The 23,678-nt window shown below is 38.1% G+C and overlaps 1 protein-coding gene across 2 annotated transcripts in view; it reads left to right on the top strand.

The window, feature by feature from the left end:
- IL15 (interleukin 15) overlaps positions 1 to 13,416 on the top strand; it is a 32,871-nt gene extending 19,455 nt beyond the window's left edge. Inside the window, exons 1-6 of one of the 2 annotated variants that reach the window (XM_082482198.1) lie at positions 6,109 to 6,178; positions 8,886 to 8,995; positions 9,982 to 10,063; positions 10,521 to 10,562; positions 12,086 to 12,229; positions 12,818 to 13,416. In XM_082482198.1, coding sequence (XP_082338324.1) covers positions 6,134 to 6,178; positions 8,886 to 8,995; positions 9,982 to 10,063; positions 10,521 to 10,562; positions 12,086 to 12,229; positions 12,818 to 12,931 — 537 coding nt within the window. In that variant the 5' untranslated portion in view covers positions 6,109 to 6,133 and the 3' untranslated portion in view covers positions 12,932 to 13,416. Of the gene's footprint in view, positions 1 to 6,108; positions 6,179 to 8,885; positions 8,996 to 9,981; positions 10,064 to 10,520; positions 10,563 to 12,085; positions 12,230 to 12,817 lie in introns of those variants that run through there. The other variant, XM_082482197.1, reaches the window with a different exon arrangement.
- Positions 13,417 to 23,678: the final 10,262 nt, after the last annotated feature.

The raw sequence follows: 23,678 nt of genomic DNA on the forward strand, positions 1-23,678 counted from the left end.
TATTCTTGGTTTGGCTGCCAAGAAATGAAGAAAAAACATCATCCATACAAATTGAAGAAACCTCAAATAATATCTACTGGATTGCACTCACCACTTGCATACCTAAAGAAAAAGTGGTTCAGTATGCAATCTCCTAATTTGTTACATTCCACAAAAATACATTCAAAATTTACATGAAAGGGGGAGGCTTCCGTAGCGCACATTAGAGCTTTTCCAATAATCAATTTTCCCGTATCCCAAGGCAAGAAACTAAGGATGATTGCTCAGTTGCTGTAAGTGTTACTGCATTGTTATTTATAAGTGATATAGAGGAATACGAAGCAGAAATAATTCCCTTTCCAAATTTGTTTGCCTTTCCTATGCAGAAATATGAAACAAATCTATAGTAGAGATGTTTTGTTCTTCTTTCTTTGAACCCTGATACTAATTTTTTCCGCCTATTGATCTGTTTATAATACTTCTTTTGGAAGTTTGTGTGCTGCTTTCCTCAGTTGTTCAATAAATCTGTTTTTCCCAGGTTAACATTTAGGTTTAATTCCCAGCCACTCTGGAAATGGAAATAACTTAATTGGTTTCAGTAAAGCTATGTCACTTGACACACGTTAGGATTTCATTCTGCTCTTTCACAAAGAATAACAGCACAACAAAAAGTAGAGTATTTCAAACTACATCCTGCCTGTTTGCTTCAGGATCCAGTAAATTCCCGTAAAGGGATCGCTGTAAGAGAGGGTAATAGATTATCATTTCCCTTTTTTAAAAAAAGCTCTGAAAATACCGACTTACTTCACCATTTTGAGAACTGCATTTGCTATTTTTAGTCGTCTATCTATTACAAGGGTATTACAGACCTCTATTAGCATATGATATTATTCACAGTCTCTGAGCTGAGTATTTTGCTAAGTCTGAGATATTATTTGTCCAGCAGTTGCTCCTGTGATAACTATTTTATGGTCTCAGGGTTTCTAACTTTTATGCATCAGTATGACATCCTTCATATTTTTTACTGCTTAGTTTCTGTGTTTGATTCTGTTTTAGATGATAACGTCTTACCCCTAAATGCACAAAAATTTTATCCCTAATTGTATTTTCGTTCCCTGAAGGATATTTGTTGGTATGGCATAAAAATATCACAAATAATATTTACAGAGAGTGCCTAACAGCACGTATAGATCAGGAGACATTTTGCTGAACAAACTTCATCACTGACTAGTTCGGGCTCTTTTTTTTTGGTTTTATTAATATCCTTTACATTTCAAATCTCCTGTGATTCAACGGCTTACTAATCCAGGAGAGTATACTCTGAAATGCCTTTTCACTAATTATTGCATGTTGCATCCTGACGGGCGTTCTTTGGGGATAAATGGTCAGAGCTAACCATCTGTGCCCTAGAAAGGAGGTTTTTCCTGCGTACTTCCTCTTTTCTTTACTGATTATGCCTTTAACTCATTAATTTTGCCACTACCAAAACTTGGGGCTTCCCTATTTATCAATCACAGTGTTTGTCATGCAAACTTAGCATTAACGTCATGTATGCTCGCACCACGACAACATTAAGTTGATCTTTCATAATTTAATAAGCAATTGATAGCTTGAAAAGTCTGACATTACATGGAAGGATGTAAAAAGAAAGAAGCACGTATTAGCTTTCTTTTCTGGCTGGATTTTGCCAGCTGGCAAAAAACGCTTAAAGAAAAAAAATGCTTAAAAGGGATCCTGAATTAAGAGCAACCAACGGGTAAGCAACACGTTTGATGTCCTGGTCTCTCAATCATGTCAATGTTGGGTTTCAGCGCTATTGTGACTGTAAGGTTCTTTGGAAAGGTACGAAATCTTTCTTTGCACCAAGGACAAACTTCCTGTCTGGCCTATAGCCAGGTATAAGACACATCTTCATAAGGCAATGGTATGAGCTCCAGGCCTCAAGCATATTTTGCAAAAAAAGGTCAGAGGAAATATTTCACTTCTTAGATTGCAAATTCTGATGTTTAAGGTATCGAGTGGAATTGCAATGACTCTGTGACCTTTGGGCAAAATTTTCAAACAGGCATTGGAAATTTTACTTTCTGGCAGAAATGCCAGTTAGCAAGAGCATATAGGAGGAGGAAGTCCTCCTGGATGGCTGTCAAAAGCAAACCAACCAGTATTTAAGCAAACCAAGAACACATAAATGCATAATTGATTAAACTGACAGAGTTTCCTGCCACGCTGATTACTGAGAATACTCTTTGAAGGCGAACACAACTCACGTAGAAGCAGAATAAGCTCGGTAGAACAGTACTCCACAGGAGACTCGCCGCTATGCAATAAGGAAAGCTAGAGTTCTAGGGGGAAGGGGGGGGAAAGGGAAGTAATCAAATAGGAATACTATTTAAAGAATGTCCGATTTTGAAATGGCAGCTGCAAAAACGCTTTAGCCTGCCGAACTCCAGCTAAATACAGCACTTTAGCTTTGTGAAATAAAGGGCTGAAGATGTAACAATCTAAGGCATGTTTTGGCTCTCATCCAGACAAGCATTCAGGCATGTGATTTGGTTTAACACTCAGTAATTCCACTGACTTCCTTTCTGGATCAGTAAGTACAAGCTAGACAGAAAGGTGGAAAGCTCGCTCTTTGCCTTGAAACCTGGAGGAGGAGAGCTGCTGGTAACACCTGGTGGAGCTTGAGGGCTGATTTCCTAGGCTTCTGTGCAAAGATGGGTAGGAAGGGAGAAGACAAACTAAAAGGGCTGTGGAATCATAAGGAATTCGGGCACCATAATAGCAAAGAAGCCACTTTTCAACAGCTGCTGCATCAAATGGTGTTCAGAACAGAATTCACCAGAGCTGTAAAATATGTTTCTTCAATAGATGGGACTAGTCTGTAGAAAAGGGGAAAGAATTTAAAGCCCTGGTACTAGATTCCTTCATAGGAAAATATTACTTTTTGTTGATATTGATAACACACAAATGAAATTACTCTCAAGGTGTGTTTAGAGGGCTGCACCTATAGGTAGCATCTGCTACAGAGTTTCTTATTGGCTCAGACTATATTAATGTGGTTCTCTGGTTTTATCTCTGAATTCTATCCCATCAGAATAAACACATTCTGAGACTCATTCATATTCAGGGGTTTGTTTGTTTGTTTCTCTTTGGTTGTTCCCTTTAAACTGCCTAGGGGAACTTAGGGGTGAAAGAGCAGAGAGATTCGCCAGTGAGTCTGCTCCTTTGACTTGCAGTGTTTTCCAGCAATTACTCCATAACAAGGCACTAAGAACAGGTCTTTCCTCTAAAACTTACTCCCGACCCATGAAAATTTGATTTCAAAATTACTTATTTAAGGGCTCAATACTGAAACATCTATCTAGTTCAGAAGTATTGCTTTCTTTATGGGCTCCATTCCTTTTCTAGTCACTTCCATTAGTTTATGGAATCTTTACTCTCCATGGCTTCTCTCCTGAAAAAAACCCCAAACCACCTTTTTTAAAAAAAGCTTCTTTTTTACAAGACTAGGATACAAATGGGAAAAACATCAGATTTTCTTCCCAATCTTATAGATTCTGACACTAACAGTGCTCCCTGTGCTTCTGAGCATAGAGAAGGAGCTTGAATATTATGCAGCACTCTAGCTGTGCAGCTACTTGGCGCTTTGTCCCCTTGAAAAGGATTGCCCTAGCAAAAGAGCACAGAACAATTAATTAGTGGAGCCAACAGAGAACAGCAGAACAAGTGCCACAGGATGAGATTTTGTTGAGGGAGGAAGCAGAGTTCTCTAAAGGAGGCTATAATTATTGTGGCAAAGGAGACTGAAGGAGAAGAATTGCAGAAACCATGCAAATGAATGGGTGTAGAGCTCAGCTCTGTATGATGTAGACAGTCCTTGAATATGGATCTGAAAAAAAAAAACAAAAAACCACTGTATGCCTGAGATGTTGCTCAATAAAACTTCCAAGGACTAGAGAGAGCTGGAGGTCATGGTACAATTTTAGAGGGAAATTTGCAGCAGTAACAGAAGAAGAGAAGATTTACAGCCCTTTGTTTCACAAGAAGTCAAAGAGAAAGTGTTGAGGACACATATCTGTAGAACAGGGCAGAAGTAGAGACTGACTAAAATAAGATAAATAATGTGCAAGAAGAGGTATTTTGCACTACAGAATGAAGATGAGAAATGGGCAGAAACAAAACATTGCATGGCAACAAATAAGAGGAGAGCAACACACCATACACACAAAAAAGAGAAGGAAACAAAGAAGCCAAGGACGAACCAAAATGGAATGCAGGTTATTACAAGAGAGAACAGTCTGAGGAGGATGATTTGCTTACAGGAGTAAGCAGTGGAAGGACTAGTGATGCCTATCAGCACCATTGAGACTAGCCAGAAAACCGAGGCAAAGCGAGAAAGGGCTGATCAAGAAAAAAGCTGTGTGCTAGAGGTCAAGAAGTTAGGGAAAAATTGAGAGTAATCAAAAATTAAATAAGTTAGACTTTGGGGTTTTTTGGGGTTATTTGGGGTTGTTACTTTTGGCGGGGGAAAGGCAAGCTTTTTGCAAATAGTGAAAGATTCTTCAGACATTCCAGGATTCTGAAAGAACTGGACATCAAGTTCTGGCAGGGGAACGTATTATTGAAGTACGAGCCACCACTGCGATAGAGTCATGAAAAAAACACTGGCACGAGCCAGTTCCCTATTTCCCATGGAAGGTGAAAATATTAGCGCCTGTTTCTAAATCCTTCATGAGATCTTAGTGTGTTGTATGCTTCTCGTCACTTGTATCCAAGAACAACGAAGCAGATGAGGATTGCTAGGAAGATCACAGAAATGGAAGCAACTGTATTCAAGAGATTGCACTGTGTAGTTGTAGTGGGTTGACCCACTCACTTGCTCACTCCCTGCCCCAGCCAGACAGAAGAGAGAACCGGTAGGGTTAAAGAAAGAAAAACTCAGGCATTGAGATAAAGACAGTTTAATAAGTAAAGAAAAAAAGGAAAAAAAAACACCAAGTAATACAAAAGCAGTCACTCACCACCTCCCAGCAGCAGACTGATGCCCTGCCAGTCTCCAAGCAACGGTTACCTTTGAAAAACTTCCTCCCTCCTTTTAATGCTGAGTACAGAGTTATATGGTGTAATGTATCTCTGTGCTCAGTTTGGGTCAGCCGTCCTGGCCATGTCGCCTCTCAACCTCTTGTGCGCCCCAGCCCACTCACTGGGGGTGGCGGGGGAGAGCAGAGTGAGAAAAAGAGAAGGGCTTGCAAGCACTGCTCAGCAATAGCTAAAACATTGGTGAGTTATACACACTGGTTTGGTCGCAAATCTAAAACATAATACCATGCCAGCTACTATGCAGAAAATTTACTCCATCCCAACCAGACCTACTAGTCTAGCAAAATGGAGACTGAGAAAAGATGGCTGTCTACTTCCTTATCAAAGAGACACCCCAACGAAAGAAAGAGGTGTTTCAGACTGAGGAACAGTATTGAACGCATATGCACACAGTATTGGACGCATATGCACACATAAACAAGAGGTGGTCACGGACTTGTAGGTTGAGGATCTAAATTCTCTAAGAAAGAAAAAAATACAGTTCAAAATAAGCAATAAAAAAATAGTGAACCTTTGTAGACAACACCAACTTGCACAGGAACTAAACTTTCGTAGTTATGCGTATCACATCTCAAGATTCACTGCCAAATTTACAAGCAAATCTTAAAGAAATTTCAATATATCATATACAGGCAAAGACATGTAATTTTAGCTTTCGGTACTTTCCTTTGCACGTAACTTAAATATTGTAAAGAGTTATGAATGTTTTCTTTTGACTGACTTCTTATAGTTAGATAATAGTTTCTGTGACAGCCAAACCAGCAAAATCAGCAAGTGTTTCTGCCTTGTTAAAGAAAAGTTTTGTCATTTGTTTATACGTTTGCTTCTTTAAAAACAGTACTACTATGGCTTAGATTTCACTCAGTGGTAACTGCTCTTAAAATGCTTGATTTTACCTTCATTACAAAAAAACAGCATTCCTTTTCCCAAACAGGTTATTGTGTCTATCATAACTCTCAGATGCATTTTGGAATAACACAGGCTTTAATCCTTAACCTAGATTTACAGGTTATCAGGACACAAGCTACAGATAAAAATACGTACATATTTAAATATGAGCTGCTCCCTTGTCCAAAGTTCAAGCTTCCATAAAACAAGGGTAAGTATCACAGATGTTATGAACACAGAGAGCAATTGATTAATGATTAAACAGAGTAAAAATGAAAAACTAACAATAGCCAAAGAAAATTTTTACATTGCAATGATGCACGTTCAAGGCAGGAGCCTGTCAAAGCATGTAAGTAAGCTAACATTCCTTATGTTGTTAAATAATAGTTTGGATGAAATAATTAAGAAATTCAAGTAGAAATTGGCCCTGAATCATGGAAAGGAATGTATTAGGTGATCTACTGGACATTAAGAACCTCCTCTATAAACAAATGGAATACCCTTTAGAATATGTATGTAGTATATTTTTTATATGTTTTACAATCAGTAAAGTTCTCTATTACTTCTAAAAACTAAGCTTTTATTTTAAATTAGCAATGATTATTTCATTACAATAAAATAGTTACCTACCATATTTAAGAAAACCAAAGATCAAGGTAACTACATTAATCATTAAGAACACAGTGTTCCATTGTCATCACAGTGAACAAGTATTAAAAAAAGAAAACAAATGACAAACTAATGATAACCCTGGCCCGTTATTCATTAGGTACTATAATGTATTATTTTCCTCACCTCGAACACTTTGTTCTACAGCATAAATTTGACAATGCATTTGGACTGGAACTCCCTCTCAAATCAGCTTTTTAAGGCATAGTTATTATGAAACACAAAGCTGGTAAGCGCTTATGGACCCAACATAAGTCTTTCATATTTTTTGTTTCTAGCCACCTCATCTCATTTGATAAAAACCAGCTTGTAAAATGATCAATGCTTCTAATACATTTTAAATAATTTTGTTAAAAAATGTTTTAAAAAATTTAAACATGGAATTAAAACATGTTTTTTTCAGCTGTATCCAACAAATCAGATTTTAGATTTCTTTAAATGTACTTTGAGTTTCCCCATAAGGCTACTTTTGAACTTCAATTAAATTTAAAGGAAAAAAGCCGAAAACCAAAATAGGATTTTTTTAAAGGATTGGCAAATCAAAACAGTTAGTATGCTGATTTAAACAAAACACATCCAACCAAACAAAAAAAACCCAAACACCCAAAATCCCCCCAAAACAAAACCATGACAAATTTCAGATCAAACAATATTAACTGCAGAAAGGTTAGAGTCTTTCTGTCATACTATAACAAAACAATGTAGCTCTTTTGACCATAGGCAAGCAGTTAATATTTCTTTTCCATTACATTCTTGCACGTTTGGAAAATATATATTTATACATACTTAATATTTTGGTTTTAATACTCACATATTTTCAATTTCCATTTGTTGTGGAAACAGTGACTGGTTGAGCCTTGTTTTTTAGACATACTTTGGGTAACAATAACATGGCATGTTCCATATTGAAATAGTTCACCGGATGGATGAGATATCACTTGTTCTGGCCTTATTGTAATTTAGATTATTTACCACTCATTTACTTACTTCTTATTTAACTGGTTTTGGACACACACTGGTGATAAAAGGGTCTGGCATTGCTTTCCATTATTGAGTGTGGAAATTTATGTAATGATTAGGTTCTTATGCTATTTCAGCTCTACCTGTGGGTTTGGGGAAAAAAATAACTGTGATGTATTTAAAACATTTTCTATTTAAGAGAGTAACAAGTATTTGTTGCAAATACTCTTCAGAAGTCCCCTGTGACACATGTAATTATTATTATGTAATTATTATGTAATTATTATTTTTCTGGCTTGGCCAGCAGATGCTTTAATAAGGAGGCTTTCAGCAAGTTAGTTGCAAACTTGACAATGTATGGATGACCTCCCATTTTGATGTTTTCACCACTGCAAAATGCTAGCTCTTACTTATTATCTTCTCTGGTCCATATTTTAATATTTACTTGCAAGTTAATATATACATAAACCTCTGCTAAAGAAACATGGTTTGAGTGAGTTAATATAAAAGTGTTGCACATATGGTAAGAAATAAAACCTTGCATCAAAAGCACAGTTGCAGATAATTAACCTCTGTGAAGGAACTGTATCAGCTTAAAGCAAAGGGCTTGTGACTTTGGAACAAAGATTCCCAGGCTGTGCGCAGTGAAATGTTTGCTGATGGTCAACACACAGCTCACACCTCCTCCTTATTTCCAGTTGCCAGCCTCTACTGACAGAATTCTTAAATGCATCACTTTCCACTATTAGATGTACATACACTAGGTAAAGAAGTATAAATATAATATTTAGATATAGTACGTGTTTAAGTTTTGTACACATAACTATAGCATTTGATGTATTCGATGCAGAGTTTCATATATACACAACCACAATATTGTAGGTAATGTTGTAATTGTAGGTAATGCTATAGTTGTAGGTAATTCACAGCATCTGGGGTGGCAAAAGGTAGTCAGGGAAAAGATCTGCAGGACAGAAAACAAAATGAAAGTTCTTTAATATTGCCCCTGCATTAAATGGCAGTCTGCACTATGAACAGATAAATAACTCGGGAGCCCAGAATGAGTTCAGAACTTTGTAGTGTGTCTTCAGCATCTGATTTTCTATCAACTGTTTTTAAGTTATTGTATATTTCTGCAGGCTAGAAATCAGTTGGGCTCTCAATCTACACACAACAGGTAGTCTTATCTTGATTGGATGTCTTGTCAAATTGGTTAATTAAGTCAGAACTAAAGCAAAAATCTGTGAAATCAGATTGTGACAAGCTGTCGTCTTGGTTGTGTCTTTCAGAAAACACACCTGAAAAGTATTTGTCTGCAATATCAGCTGTATCTTCTTCTGACCAGCCATTTCTTTTGCCTTTTAAAGAATGAGATGGGACTAATCATCTTCTTCCTATGGTAACTACAAAGTCAATGCTAATTAGACAGTAAATTTGGATTAGTTATTTTTACTATTACAGCTGTTACTTGCCTCCAGTCGCTTTAGAGAATGGATCCTCTCCTGCCACGATATGCAGTCCCCCACTGCTTCATAGGCCACGGTCCCTTACTTTATTCTGTCTTTGACTAGGCTCGGTCTGGTCAAGAGTGCATCTTGGCCCTAATTTCCATGATGACCATCAAGTTTGTTGGAACTGTTGCATTTAAGACCTCCACCAATTGCCATATGTCTTTGCAATGAAAAAACACCACACGTGAGCATTTTTAAATATGTATGCTGAATTACGTATACGAGATGCCTTCTTCCATTCTCACTCCAGTTTCCCGTCTTGGAAAACTGGCCCTGCTTCCAGGGCCTACATGCCTCACTTGTTTTCTCCTTGTGCCCCTTCAGTCAAATCTCTTTGCTAAGGTCTGACATTTCTTTTCCCTCTCCCCCCCCGGCAAAAACATGGTAAAGGTCCTCTGATTCTCGTTATAAATCCTCTTTTTTTCCTTTCCTAAAAATCTGGTAACTTTTGAGCCTTTGGTTAAGGCTTAAATGTTTAATGACTGCTTGTTTTAAACCAACTCCCCAAAACAATTGGTCTGTCTCTCCCTACATTGTTGTATATTATTTACAGTACAGCATTACTGAAAGGCATCCAAATTAAGGTATTTTACATTAAGTAGTTGAACCTTTCTCTTGCATTACGTTCTATAGACCTGGCCTTTTTCAGAAACACTTTGACTGTTTATACAGCATTTGACTCTGAGCTACAGTTTTTATGTATTTATATGACTTTATGATTTGTCAGATACACTTGCCCCAAACATTTGCCATAGGTATATATACATGTAAAAAATGTACCTATAGTATCTTAATAATCTCTGACCTTTTTTCAGCATAAACATTGTGTATACCAACTGTTTAGCCAACGGTCATTGGGTTTCTTCTGTTGTAGTGCTTATGTACCGAAGACAGCAGCAGGTCATTGCAAGTGGGCGGAAGTTCTGAAAGATTTGGAGCAGATCAAGACATCCAAAGTAAGTTCATAAAAAAAAGTCAGCATTTCATATAATCATAGCAGCAGATATAATTACATGTTTAGCACTGTACTCAGCTAAGAAGTGTCAGTAACAGGGAGCTGCTGTCTCATGGGTGGAAGCAAAATAATAGAAAGTTAAAGGGAATTGGAGTTGACCAAATACCACAGACTCTAGATTTAAATATTATTTTCTTTCTCACTTTTCCTAAGAAAAGGGGCAGTGGGCTTGGGAGTTAGCGTCTTCAGAGAAAGTATTGCGGGGCTCGATTCTGATGAGTCCTCCTCACAGTGAAGCCCATCCTGTAGCTTACTAGGTGGATGCCCTTGCTGGCTCCCAGTACCTGGATGGACTGGGCCTTCGAACTCGGACCTAATCCACGCCTTGCAGAGTTAGCTTTATCATCTCTAAATCTGTTAGTTAATGTTCATAATTCTAACTCTTCTTTTTCTTTTAGGATATTGATGTCAGCTTATATACTGCAAACACAGATGAGGATGTAAGTAAACTTAAAATCTGACCACACCTGGTCTAATACGGTAGCTTCATTTCTTTACTAGCAACTTTCTCCTAAGGCAGCCTGGTGCAACTTGAGAAAAGTTTCAGAAATCAAATAATTTGCCTTGGGGGGAACAGTTCTGTCAGTTAAAGTACTTATGATAAATTATGTAAAGAGGTATTAGTTATTTTTATCAAATCACCTCCTATTAAAATAATCAATTAAAAGGGATGATCCAAAATGATCTTATCAAAGCAAACACTGCTAAAATAATATTGGTATTAATTTGTAATTTGACGGAGGAAAAAAGTGACAAAATACACTTTAAGATGATTATTTAAAACCGTTCACTATTTAATGGAATAAAATACTGGAGAAGTGGAATATGGAGAGTAACTGTCAGCATCTACCTGTGCATTTCTCCGCTATTGTCATTCCTTAGCTTAGCAGCAAATACTTAGGTACTCTCAAGGATTTAGATTTCTAATAGTTGCAGATCATTCTGCAAAGGATGAATTATGTTAATTTGTCAATATAGTTCTTAGTAAAATGGACACGTGCATCCCACCAAGAAAATGCATCCAGCTGATACCCCATTCCTAGCAGTCACCTTTGGTAAAGCCCTGGTGCAATTGGCTGGATTCGTTGCTGTGGTAGTAGCCTGCTTCTGAGATGGTGCTTTGCTGGCAACATAAACATTCACACAAGGACTGTGCCAAACACAGACCATACGTGAAACCTGTATATAAAGCGTCAATGAAAGATTTCCTAGAAATGATGGACTGACTGCCTCAGTGCAGAATAGTCTCAGTGCGCATGCAGAATACAGCAATGTTGATGTGCTCAGTGGATCTGGCAAGTCTGAGAAAGCACAGAGTCTGATGTGTCTGTACAGTGAGCCCTGTACGCGACGGGAAAAAAGGTCGCAAAACAGGCATGTCCGTACCCACACACACACTTTCTCATAACTGAACTGAGCCAGAGAAGTTAATCCATTGTAACGGCTGATTTAATACCCGGTAATGTCAGGAAGATTTTCTTAAAGTGGGACAGTCTGATATGAAAGTCAGACAACCCGGGACTTATTCTTGGCTTTATTGTTGACTTGATGGAGAAATCAGTTCCTCCGCTTCTTTTTCTTTAATTTGTGAAATACAGGTAATATTTAACTTCTCTTCTCCCCTACCTCTTCTGAATTCAGATCTCTGAATGAAAGTGCTAGAACTAAGAATAATACTAGTTTAATTCCACTACGTTTAATTATATTCCAAATTCCTATCCTAATTAATTATTTTCCTCTGTTCTTCACCAAGACACTATATTTCACCCCACCTTAGCAAACTGGCTGGTCTTTATGTTGTTAGCTCTCACAGCCAATCTTTGCAGATGTTTAAAAGTATTTGAATAGTAAGAAGAGATATCTAGTAAATAAAAATCGGCCACCTCGTGGTAAATTATATCCTACATTCACATCCCTTTTTAAACATAAGACTATTGCAACTTCTTTTTTTTTTTTTTTTCAGAAAGAATGCCGAGAACCTGTAATGAGATGCTTTTTATTAGAGACAAACGTCATTCTTCAAGAATGTCTTATCAAAAATTGTAGTAAAACACAGGATGTATTGAACATATGGAAAATTGGAAAAGCAAGCTTAGAAAATTACAAGGTAAGTAACACCAGCGGTCTGTGGAAAAAAGGCAAATCAAAAGTGTTTCTTCAGGAGCAGAAATACCTCTTTTTTTATATAAAAGGTGGGATGGTACAGGTGAAAGCAAATGGGATCCGGTAACCTGTACATACGACAATGAAAAAGCTACACATACAACGAACAGTGCAAAAGCAGAATTTAGTGGTTTTTAGAAAAACACTTTCAGGATTCCCATCAAAGCAAATACTTTTTACGGTGTATGCATACATGTGTTACAGTGTTTGAATGTGTATGTTTAAGTAACAGTTCGTAACTTCAGTATCTAAAGTTGGGTATGCTCAGGCACATACAGAAAAGTATCCTAATTTTCAAAGGGACAGCCACTTGTATCTCTCACTGAAGTGCTGTATCTTTGAAAGCTGATCCTACTCGGAACACAAGCCAGGAGCTGCCCAGACCATAAGTACCACGGCAGCCTCCAGCAATGCTTTCTATAGCCATTGACTGCATTGGAGTTATTCACAAAAACAGGACAAACAAGGGTTCGGTTCTCTATCAGAACAAATAGATCTGTATCCTGCTTTAATATTGCATTTTGTTTTTCAGGTGAATTCCACAACATCAGCAAAATGCAAAGAATGTGAAGAGTATGAAGAAAAAAGTTTTACAGAATTTATACAGAGTTTTGTAAAGGTTATACAGAAGGAATGCAAACACTGACCAAAAGACAAGAGCTGGGAACCAACGTTCTTCCACAAACATTCTCAGAGAAATTACATTACTACCAACAATAAACTGGAACGAACATCACTTACAATCCTACTTACATAGCATAACACATAAGCAAAGAATAATAAAATCCCTGTAATTCACAATGTATTCATAACTGAACACATACAAATGATATTACTTATGATATAAAAATGAAAGGAATTTAACAGAGTTTAAAGCTTCTTCTTGGCTTAAAGTGTCTTTATTTTTTAGTAAGTCCACTGGTAAAGAAATCCTGCCTAATATACCAACTTTTCAACAAAATTCTCTAAGAATTCTGTCTCACGATATCTGCAGTGGGAACCTCCTCAGGAGCGTCAGGTCAGGGCTGACTGAATGGGGTTTCAGAGAAAAGCTCTTCTGTTATTATTATTACTATAAAATTATCATACCGTGTAAAAGCATTTGGCTACAGCTATTTTTGTTATCTGAAATCTATCCCTTTACCATCTGTGCTCCTAGAAGATCCTAGCTCATCTCTCACTTCTGTTGTTTTTCATGTCTGACAGTTTTCCTTGCTATTTTTTTTCCCATTAACATTCCTTCAACAAACTAGTGTCAAAACACAAGCTGAGGCCTATTTGTCTTAAAGATCTATTCATTATCTCTTAAGATATATATATTTCTACTATGGTTTTGGGTAAACCCAATTACTTGTTTTACTTTAAGAATTTAAAGTCAAAATTTAGAATATTTATTTAAAGATTCTTCCTTGCCTTTTTTCCCTTTTGTACAATGGTAGCATACGGGTATTAAAAATTTCACAACAGAAGGTAATGCTGGTATTTGGTTCCACTGTTCAATGACAGAATATGTTTTGTTACTTCATTTATTACCTCTGACACAGACACCACCTTAGTCATTATGGTAATTACTACAGGTCCTTTAGCAATTACCAAAGATTTCAATCTAAATTTCAAGAAAAGTAGCGTAAATTTCATTCTCTGAATGAGGGAGGTGACCAAGTCCCTCATACACTTAAGCAAAAATACTATGTGGTAGAAATCTTTCCTATGTCTTTCCTATTGTAACTTTGGTCTCCTTTTGGCATAAGAACTTTGAAGGCAGGAATCACTTTTGACCAGTTATTGGAAATCATGATAACTGTATTTCTAAAACTCAATGCAATCACCTGTCTCTGGTAGTTCTGAAATGTTGCATAGTCTTCTTTCAGCTGTTTCTAAAGTAACTGCGCTCTTCATGATTCATAACCATGTCATACCAACTGCTGCCCATAACAAGTAATTCTTCTCCTCCAGGCACCTCCATTTCTCCATTTTCATTAGATAAATGGCTGAGTCATTTAGCTGTCCACTTACCAGGAAGGAGGTCTCAATCTCATGATGGCAACAAATACACTGGCTGGTACTCCTTTCTGTCTGTGTTACTCCCAACAGTCAATCTTCAGCACTCTGAGGAGCTGAATCTCCAGTAAACAACATGAGAAAGAACACAAATGTGAGCACATTGGATGCCATCTTCCAGGTGGCTTATAGACTAACTGATTGGTAAATTCATAAGCGCATTGATATCAGGATTAAACACTGGCAGAGGTATCAGAGAAGAAATAAATTATTTGCCACTGCAAAACATCAATGAAAGAAGTGTTTATTGCATAGTCTGGATAGAGTAAACTGGTCCTACATTTTAAATTTTTCCTTAAAACAATGGTATGCATTGAATACGATTTTCTCTTACCTGATGTCACATGCATAAGCAAGGCAATACTATGTTACAACTGTGGTCTTTAACCGAAGAGATAAAGGGATTTTCCTTATTTCTAGCTTTGAGGGAGCTTGAGACACAGTTCAGCGGTATTCGTGATGGGAGAAACAAACAGCTCCTTTGCTCCAATAGTTTGTTGTTTTTTTTTTTTTTAATTTGGCCATTGTGAAAATCAGTTACCTGATTAATTTTACTCTGTTTTTCATGAAATCATTTACCAGTGGCAAGTACATTAAATACTGTGAATTTGTCATTCCAAAAGGATATTGCTTAGTCTGTGACCACTCAGCTTGCCACCCTGTTTGCCACTTTCGGTTCGACATTAGCCATATCTCTTTTATTTCGTTTCATCTACACCTGTTCCAAATGCATATTCTAGAACTAGAAAAGGCCATTTGCTAATTGTCATGGTTTAGGCCAAAATCCACTACTGGGGACCTGAGGGACCCCAGATGGGACCGACAGATGCTCCCCTCTACCCCTCTACAAAGAGAGAGGCAGAGGAGGAAAAAGAGACTTATGAGTTTAGAAGGAACTAAACTACTTTAATGAAATACTAATAATAAAATAAAAAGAAATAATGAAATATATACAAAACCGTATCAAGCTCCCAAGATGACAATCACGACACCGGCTGGCACTGGGGCAGTCCCAGGCTGGACTCAGTGACGGACGGGAACTGGAGTCCGGATTTGGATTCAGGATCAGGATCACAGGCAGACGAACAGAGTCCTCCTCAGACATCAGCCACTGAAGGAAGAGAGAGTGACCCTTTGATCCCTCAGCTTTTATACTGAGCATGAGGCAGATGGGATGGAATACCCTGTTGGTCAGTTTTGGGTCACCTGTCCTGTCCGCTCCTCCCTGCAGGTGGGACCCCACTATGCTTTTCTGCTTCCGACCCTCCAACGGGGCAAAATAACAAAGTTGGTTGGCCTTGGGGGTTATAGCAATAAGTACAAGCAGGAGCCTCTCTGCATACCGTGCCTGGGCATCAGCTATAAACAGTTGGCCTTATCACTCTGAGAGAGTGAACACTGTCTGCACAATATGCTGTTAATTTCAGTAGTTAGAAGAGGCCCAGCTAAGAAGCGAAGTTACCGAGCAAAATTGGTTCTGTTTTACCTCAAACCAGGACACTAATCCAGTTCTCCGGTATTTCTCCTGAGGTTTTTCCTTTTCCTGAGAGCTAAGCTGCCAACTGAAAGCTTTACTACATCCTGAATCCTATGGCTATAAGAAATGATCTGATCAGTATAAAGGATGGACTAAATTCAGGCCAGGATGGTTTTTTGGGTTTTTTTTTTGTTGGTTTTTTTTTTTTTTTCAGTGAGGGAATTCATACATATCCCAGCGGAAAAGATTCAATATGACTAAGACATGCATGAATCTGATCTGACTTACTAGCACTGCAGGCAGAACAGTAAAAACTAATTCAGGGTGCCTACTTTTAAAGTAAACATCCCTAGGTTGAGGAAGGTATTTCTTCTACACAAGGTCTAGTCATTTGTGTGGCATTTACTACTTAATATTTTCCAGCTACTGTTGGTAAACATTAAGAAAAAGATTAATACTGTATTTTCTCCAATAAACCCAACTCATTTTGGGACTAAGGTGACTCATAGCAGAGCAATTCTATCTTAAGAAAGAAAAATAACTCTACCTTTTGACACCAGAAGGTAAGAATAATGCTCTTACACAGAAGTTTTGAACTACATAATTTTGTGTTCCTGACTTTGCAATAATTTAAAATCTATTTTTCCTTTCCTTCCCTGGCATTCAGTATCCATATTTCTGCCTATAATTTAACAAGATAATGCAAGTAGCACCAGTGCAGATGATGTCTGACATCCTCTGCCACCTTGTTGTTTTATCAGACCCTGAAGATAAATATTGGTTGCTCATCAATAGAACATTGCCTCCAGTGGCTCCAAATATTTGAACACTTGTTGATCAGGTACTGCAGTTTAAAGTCAGTTTTGGATCAGCATCGGTATATTTATACAAGGACTATTAGCCATAACACCTCCCTCTTAAAACACATAAGAGAATTTAACCAGTAATTTCTGCAGTCCCGATTTTCCTTTAATCAGTCCATCTACGCTGCACGATCAATAGATTTCAGTTTCTGCAATGTTGAACTGTCTTTTACAATTACAGGGCACAGTATGAATTATCAATTTCATTTCCCTAGTAGACATTTGGACCTTAAAAGTAGCATCTGACAGTTTCCCTACAATCTTTTATGCCAGCTCAGTTTCTGACTGAGGTTATAAAGGGATTTAATTAAGCTAATTAAGGCATTATCACCGTTGAGTACACACTGAAGGAGCATTCTCCTTTGATACCCAAAGTAAGCTTTTACATCCTGAGTGGACCTTCTTAGGCATTTACCTACGTGGATGCATAAGTCTGTAATAATTAATCAATGCCCAGAGGTAGTGGTCCATTTGTCCCTTCTTTAACCAAGAAGATGCTATTTTAATGGGCAAGATGCCTTCAGTGAGAAGCCAGAGGCCATGGGGGAACCTTAAGAGCAAGCAAAGGGCAGGCTAACAGAGTACTGCAGGTCTACAGCTGACGGTCTGTTTTGCCCAGGCAGAAACAGGTGACTCCTCATTTGAGGTGAGTGATGGCACAAGCGGTTTCATCTTTTTCTCCATTCAAATCCCCTTTTAGGGAATTGATATGTGATCACTGATGCTAGTTCGTTTGGAAATGAGAACTTTGTGAAAGCCAGAATCATTAACGTTTGTGGAAAAAAACAAATTCTGAACTGTAGCTACCTCTGTTGTTGGAAGCTTCACTGCTGTTTGGGGCAAAATATATAAAAAAGGCATTCTTTGCCTGCAGTGAAGTAGCTGGGGGCTCAGCAGCAAATTCTTGTTCATATGGCTACGTGAGGAAAATAATAGTTAGAAACATACTTCAGGATTCATTCCAGCTCCATGTGGCAAAAGCTCAGAGAGATAATGAATGTTTGAGTCAGTAAGCCCAATGCACGGTGGTAACACTCACAAAGGAGGAGGGCAAGAAAGGAGGGCAAGCAGTGTATTTCCTATATATTTCTCTCTCAACAGGTATTCTCTATAGTTAAAGCAGTGTTTCAATTGCAGCAACCCTTCAACCAAGGGTCCAGATCCAAAGTTTAACAGAAGCCAACGAGTGTAGCTACTGCAGAAGCCAGTACAGTGTATGTTGATTTAACCTCCCGAAAGCAACAGCCTGCTCTTTGTTTTTCCTGCTGCAGCTTTCTGAGGAGGCCCAACAGTGATTTCAACAGAGATTCAAGGGGTTTTTGTAACTCTAGTTCAGGGCTTGAAAAATAGTGATATTATTACATGCCTTAACAGTAAATGTTACTGAGTTACCATTGGCTGGACGTTTTGGCAGTTATATTTTTGAGTACCCAAATACTGTTCCCTTTTTCAGTCCTTTTGCCTCTAAGCAGGAATGCAGGTGCAGCAGATCATAGGGATTCAAGTGGCTACACTGGGGCAACAATATTAACCTTCTATCACACCAGAGGATCAGTGAACGTTTCCAGAAGTATCATCTATTTCATAAAGCAAGGTGAAGGACATTTGCATTTGCACAGAAAATTACTGCCCGGTAGGTTACGGTCTCCAGGCAAACTGACTAGGACAGGGGCATGCTGCAAATTAGCTCTCCTGTAACACAGAGCACTAAATAATCACATCAGTACTGATTCCAAGTATGTAACTTACATGTGCAATTTTTTGTCAACTCATTTGTCTAGACAGCTGCACAACAGACATTGCAGTTCTACTGTCCACTAAACCCAAACTAAGTGCCCTGTCATCCTTGTGAATCACCTTGCCTGCCTGCCATCCTTTCCTAGTTTAATGTGGGCAAAACCAAAACAGGATAGAGCTATTAATATTTCGTTGCATTTCTCATGGGAAGAATATGGAACAAATGTATAGGAACAATATCATAACAAAGTTATCTAAGTTTAGCCTAGCTGTAATTATCAATAACTCCAATATCATAAGACTTGCATTTCTCACAGTAATACTCAAAGGTGAATGAGTCGGCAACCTCTTCTTTGTAATATCAGAAAGACAGGAAAAATGAAACATCCACTACAGGAATGAAAGCAAACAGGAGGAAGGAAAAGAAGTGAGAGCCACCTTAAATTATACAGTGAAAGCAAAATTATTCCAACTCACTGTGAATCTACTACATCAGTTCTTTCTAAGTAGCAGAATTTGGCAAGAGGCTGGATGGAAATGAGGATACGCCTGCAATTTCAAAGTTAAAAGGTAAATTTCAGAGTACTTCCCACAACTGCAGTCAAATCATTCATGTCTTTCCCCTAACAGGCACCAAAAGGGGCTTTTGGAAGACTTTGGAAATTCCCATCCTAAGTCCCTGAGCCAAGATCATGATGGGGTGTCTTGGAAGGAGGATTAAGAATGTGAGAATGAACTAACTGCTCAGAACAAGTGGATGAAGCCAAAGCAAGGGACACAAGCTTCATTGTATCCTTAAGTCAGTATTGGTGTTCCTGAGAATAGAAATAGTATTAATTCTTATTCAAAGCAGCCTTCACTTGCAGTGCATCCTGCTGAAAGTGTACCTTACTAGCAATAGAAACAGCTTTGTGTACCAGAATTTCTGTACAGCATCAGGAGACCGACCAACATGACACTGAACCATACTTAAAAGTGGACTATTCAGTAGTGGGTAAAAAGCTATACCTTTTCTAGAGGCAGAGAAGAAACAATTAAACTTTACTACTATGGTCTCTGTGGAATATTACTCACATGCACTTAAGGAGGAAAAGAAAGCCATAAACGTATGTTACGTATTTTGCAATGATAAGATCAAATGAGCATCTTTAAACTGTTTCCTTCGAACTATTTTCCCCCCAAACCTGGAAATGTTGGAGAATTCTCATCTCCTTATCAAAAGGATAATTAGGTCAATAATCAACACCTTAAATAAAGACATAAAGAAAGAAAAATCTTCCAAATCCTCAGCCCCTTCTGAATGCTTATTAGAGGTGGTATTTTCTTGGTCAAGTCAAGCTGATCAGGAATAAATTGCGTTTGTAAAAATAGGGAAGATGATGGGCAAATACAATAAAGAATGAAACATCTGTTTTACATGACTGACTTATCTGTACCACGGCATAGGGAGATCACTACCTCTAAAAGTGAAAAACGTGTAAGGGGAAAAGGAATGAGGTTAGAACATAAATAGAAATCCGTGGAGTTTTGGGGAAATTTCTCGTGAAATACATAAGGCTAAAGAAGCTTTAGCTTTATTTTAACTTCAGCATACAAATGAATACCTTATCTTGGTTCTTTTCCTTCTTTGAATCAGATTTTTCAGAGATGGATGGTGACTAACTATTACGTAAAAGCTTTAAAGTCTCAGTCAGATGGTGGATGGGGAAGGAAGCAGTTGAAAAAATGTCAGGAATTATCTAAGGTGCGAGGCATAATTTTTAGAACATGTCCTTGTGGACAAAAGAAATGAATTAATGTAAATACCTTCATCCTCAACTAATTTATCAGACTCCATTTGTAAAAACGTATGTCCAACAGAACTGGATCGTGATGGAGTTTCTATCAACTGCGACTCTAATGCTATGTCACCCCAGAAAAGAATTGAATCTTTCATCCCATTCCTTCAAAATCTGATTAACCTGGGGAACATAAATGGGTTTATATTCCAGTGGGATGTCTCCACAGTTCTTTCAAATTTCTAAACCCCAGTATTTACTTAAGATTTATCTTGTAATACAGCTAGTCTATCATCGTATTCAAATCCCCTAGGCAAGAAAAAACAACAGCACGGTTTCACCCCCAGACTGTAATTCCACAAAGTCCTGAACCACACAAACCTTGTCCCTTTGTTTCTCTTCCTAGTGAGACTCAATACTCCTCCAGGCTTTCCAATTCAATATGCAGAAGTCAGAGTCCATGTATAATTACAGAAAATCTGTAGTCACCCAGATAAACCAACCTGCTATGTGACTTAATATATCCTCCAGCAACCTCACTTTCCTTTCATAGGTCTCACATCAACCACTTTTACAGCATAAAAAGGATTATCTGCACTTTCAGTTGAGCAGAAGAGTATTTGTCAAAGTTACAGGATTCAACAAAGTTTGCAGCTGTCTGACAGTCTTCTGCCTTACATCACTTCTCCCTGTGCCATTAGCTTCTTCAGCATAAAAAGAGGTTAGGTAATTCCAATTTCCTACTTTGTGACTACAGTTTTATACAAAATACTGCCTTCTTTAAAGCTGATGGAATAGAGCTGAGAATTAGCCAGAGTGTGTTCAGTGCCAAAACTTTCTATATCTTTCCGTAAGTGATTATGCCTTTCAAATTAAATAAACGTGCATAATACACGATATGGAAAATTATCTGATGCTCAGGTGGTCAACATGCAGCCCATATATAAAAATAAAAATATATTTTATATATATTAAAAAGCATATATAAATATATCCTTTATTTTACATTTCGATTATTCAATCTACCTATGAATCTGTATTTTCTGGTGTTTTGCTTGCTCTACCCAGATGGTAAATTTACCATTATCTAACCTGAATTGATTTTTTTTTTTTTTTTAGTAAAAAGAAATCTTTTTTTTTTTTTTTAATATTCATAGAATCAAAGAATCATTATGGTTGGAAGAGACCTTTAAGATCATCAAGTCCAACTGTTGACCTAGCACTGCCAAGTTATCAGTAATCCATGTCCCTCAGCGTGACACTTAGACGTCTTTTAAATACCTGCAGGGATGGCAACCCAATCACTTCCCTGGACAGCCCATCCCAATGCTTGATAACCCTTCCAGTGAAGAATTTTTTCCTAATATCCACCCTAAACCTCCTCTGGCATAACTTGAAGCCGTTTCCTCTTGTCCTATCACCTAATTACTTGGGAGAGGAGACCAACCCCCACCTCGCTACAACCTCCTTTCAGGTACTTCATGTAGTTGTAGAGTGATAAAGTGTCCCCGACCCTCCATTTCTCCAGACTAAACAACCCCAGTTCCCTCAGCCGCTCTTCATAAAATTTGTTCTCTAGACCATTCACCAACTTCTCTGCCCTTCTCTAAACATGCTTCAGCACCTCAAGGTCTTTCTTGCAGTGAGGGGCCCAAAACTGAACACAGTACTCGAGATGCGGCCTCACCAGTGCCCAGTACAGTAGGACAATCACTTCCCTAGTCCTGCTGGCCACGCTATTTCTGATATAGGCCAGGATGCTATTGGCCTTCTTGGCCACCTGGGCACACTGCTGGATCATATACAGCTGACTATCAACCAACACCCCCAGGTCCTTCTCTGCCAGGCAGCTTTCCAGCCACACTTCCCCAAGCCCATAGGGTTGGTTGCAAGGGGTTGTTGTGACCCAAGTGCAGGACGCGGCACTTGACCCTGTTGAACCTCATACCATTGGCCTCGGCTCATCAATCCAGCCTGTCCAGATCCCTCTGTAGAGCCATCCTACCCCCAAGCAGATCAACATTCCCGCCTCACTTGGTGTTGTCTGCAAACTTACTGAGGGTGCACTTGATCCCCTCGCCCAGATTGTTGATAAAGATATTAAACAGAACTGGCCTCAATGCTGAGCCCCGAGGAACACCACTTGTGACCAGCTGCCAACTGGAGCCCGGCCATCCAGCCTGTTTCTTGTGTTCATCTAAGTGGTGTAGCAGCTTGCTAACCATTTCCTCCTGGATTGTGGGGGCTTCATTCTGCTCCCTGTACCTGTCGTCCAGCTCAGGGGACTGGGTACCCCGAGAACAACTGGTCTTATTATTATATAAATATGCACAGCTGCTTTATATGACGATACATTAATACTGTGGCTTTTGAATAGACAGTGGTCTAACTCTAGTGTGAGATATGTTCTATGCCAGAACATATTACATGATGAGAACTGTGGTTATGTTAGAATATAATAATAAAGTTATAATAATATAATAATACATAAAGATATGGTTTATGACACATAATATAATCATAATCTAGTAATAAAATAATGTTTTAATAAAATATAATTCCATTGCTTTATGTGTTCTTTCCCATACTGTTTATTATCAACAAAATTCCTACCTCTGCTTATTCAACCAATGCAATTTTTTTTGTGGGTTGCTCTGCACATTTGATTTATTTTGGCAGGTACATAGTATGAGCTCTAGCCACATAAAAAAATCCAGCTGCGATACAAGCAAGGTAAAATGTTCCATCTACCACTTGTAATAGAGAGACATTTTAATTTATATCTACATTCACAAAAGATCAGGTATTGCTTTGTGGATCAAGGACTGACTACGAAAAGCTAAATAAGCAAAATTAAAAGATGGTTTGGTTTGGTTTTTAAATGATTGCAAATTATTTATGCTGAGTGTTCTAGAATTCTAGAACATGCAGATTTACCAGTAGCCATCTACAGGCTCAAATACACCTATTTCTAACTAATTTATTTGCTGTATTTACCTACTCATATCTTGCATTCCAAGCACTTTAAGGCAGGGGCATTATTTTTGTTACATTCATTGGAGTCTTCAGGAGTAATCAGAATTTATCTGCTTCTAACTGGAACAGCTTAGAGCTTATCCACTTTCCTACATCTTACAGGTGAGCTTATTCATATACTAGTGCTTATTTTACACACGCATGTGTGCACAGGGTTGACTACCATATGCCCTAATCAAGAGATTTTCACCTTGTGGTCCACAGGACACCTAAGCAAAAAGTAACGAAGAAAAACAACCCTATTGTCCATCGGAAAATGTTGTTAAATGGTCATCAGAATAAAAAGGCATGAAATAGCCCCATAGTTCTAAGGACTGCCCCCAGTAAAAATAAAAACATTGTACATACTCTGAAAATGGTTTCTAATGCACTTTTTTCACAAGTTGCAGTTGAGGAAAACAAAGAACCGCAACTAACTTTTTATATGTCAAGTTGCTTTCT

This window comes from Vanellus vanellus (genome assembly GCF_965231255.1).
Source record: "Vanellus vanellus genome assembly, chromosome: 4".
NCBI classification, from domain to species: domain Eukaryota; kingdom Metazoa; phylum Chordata; class Aves; order Charadriiformes; family Charadriidae; genus Vanellus; species Vanellus vanellus.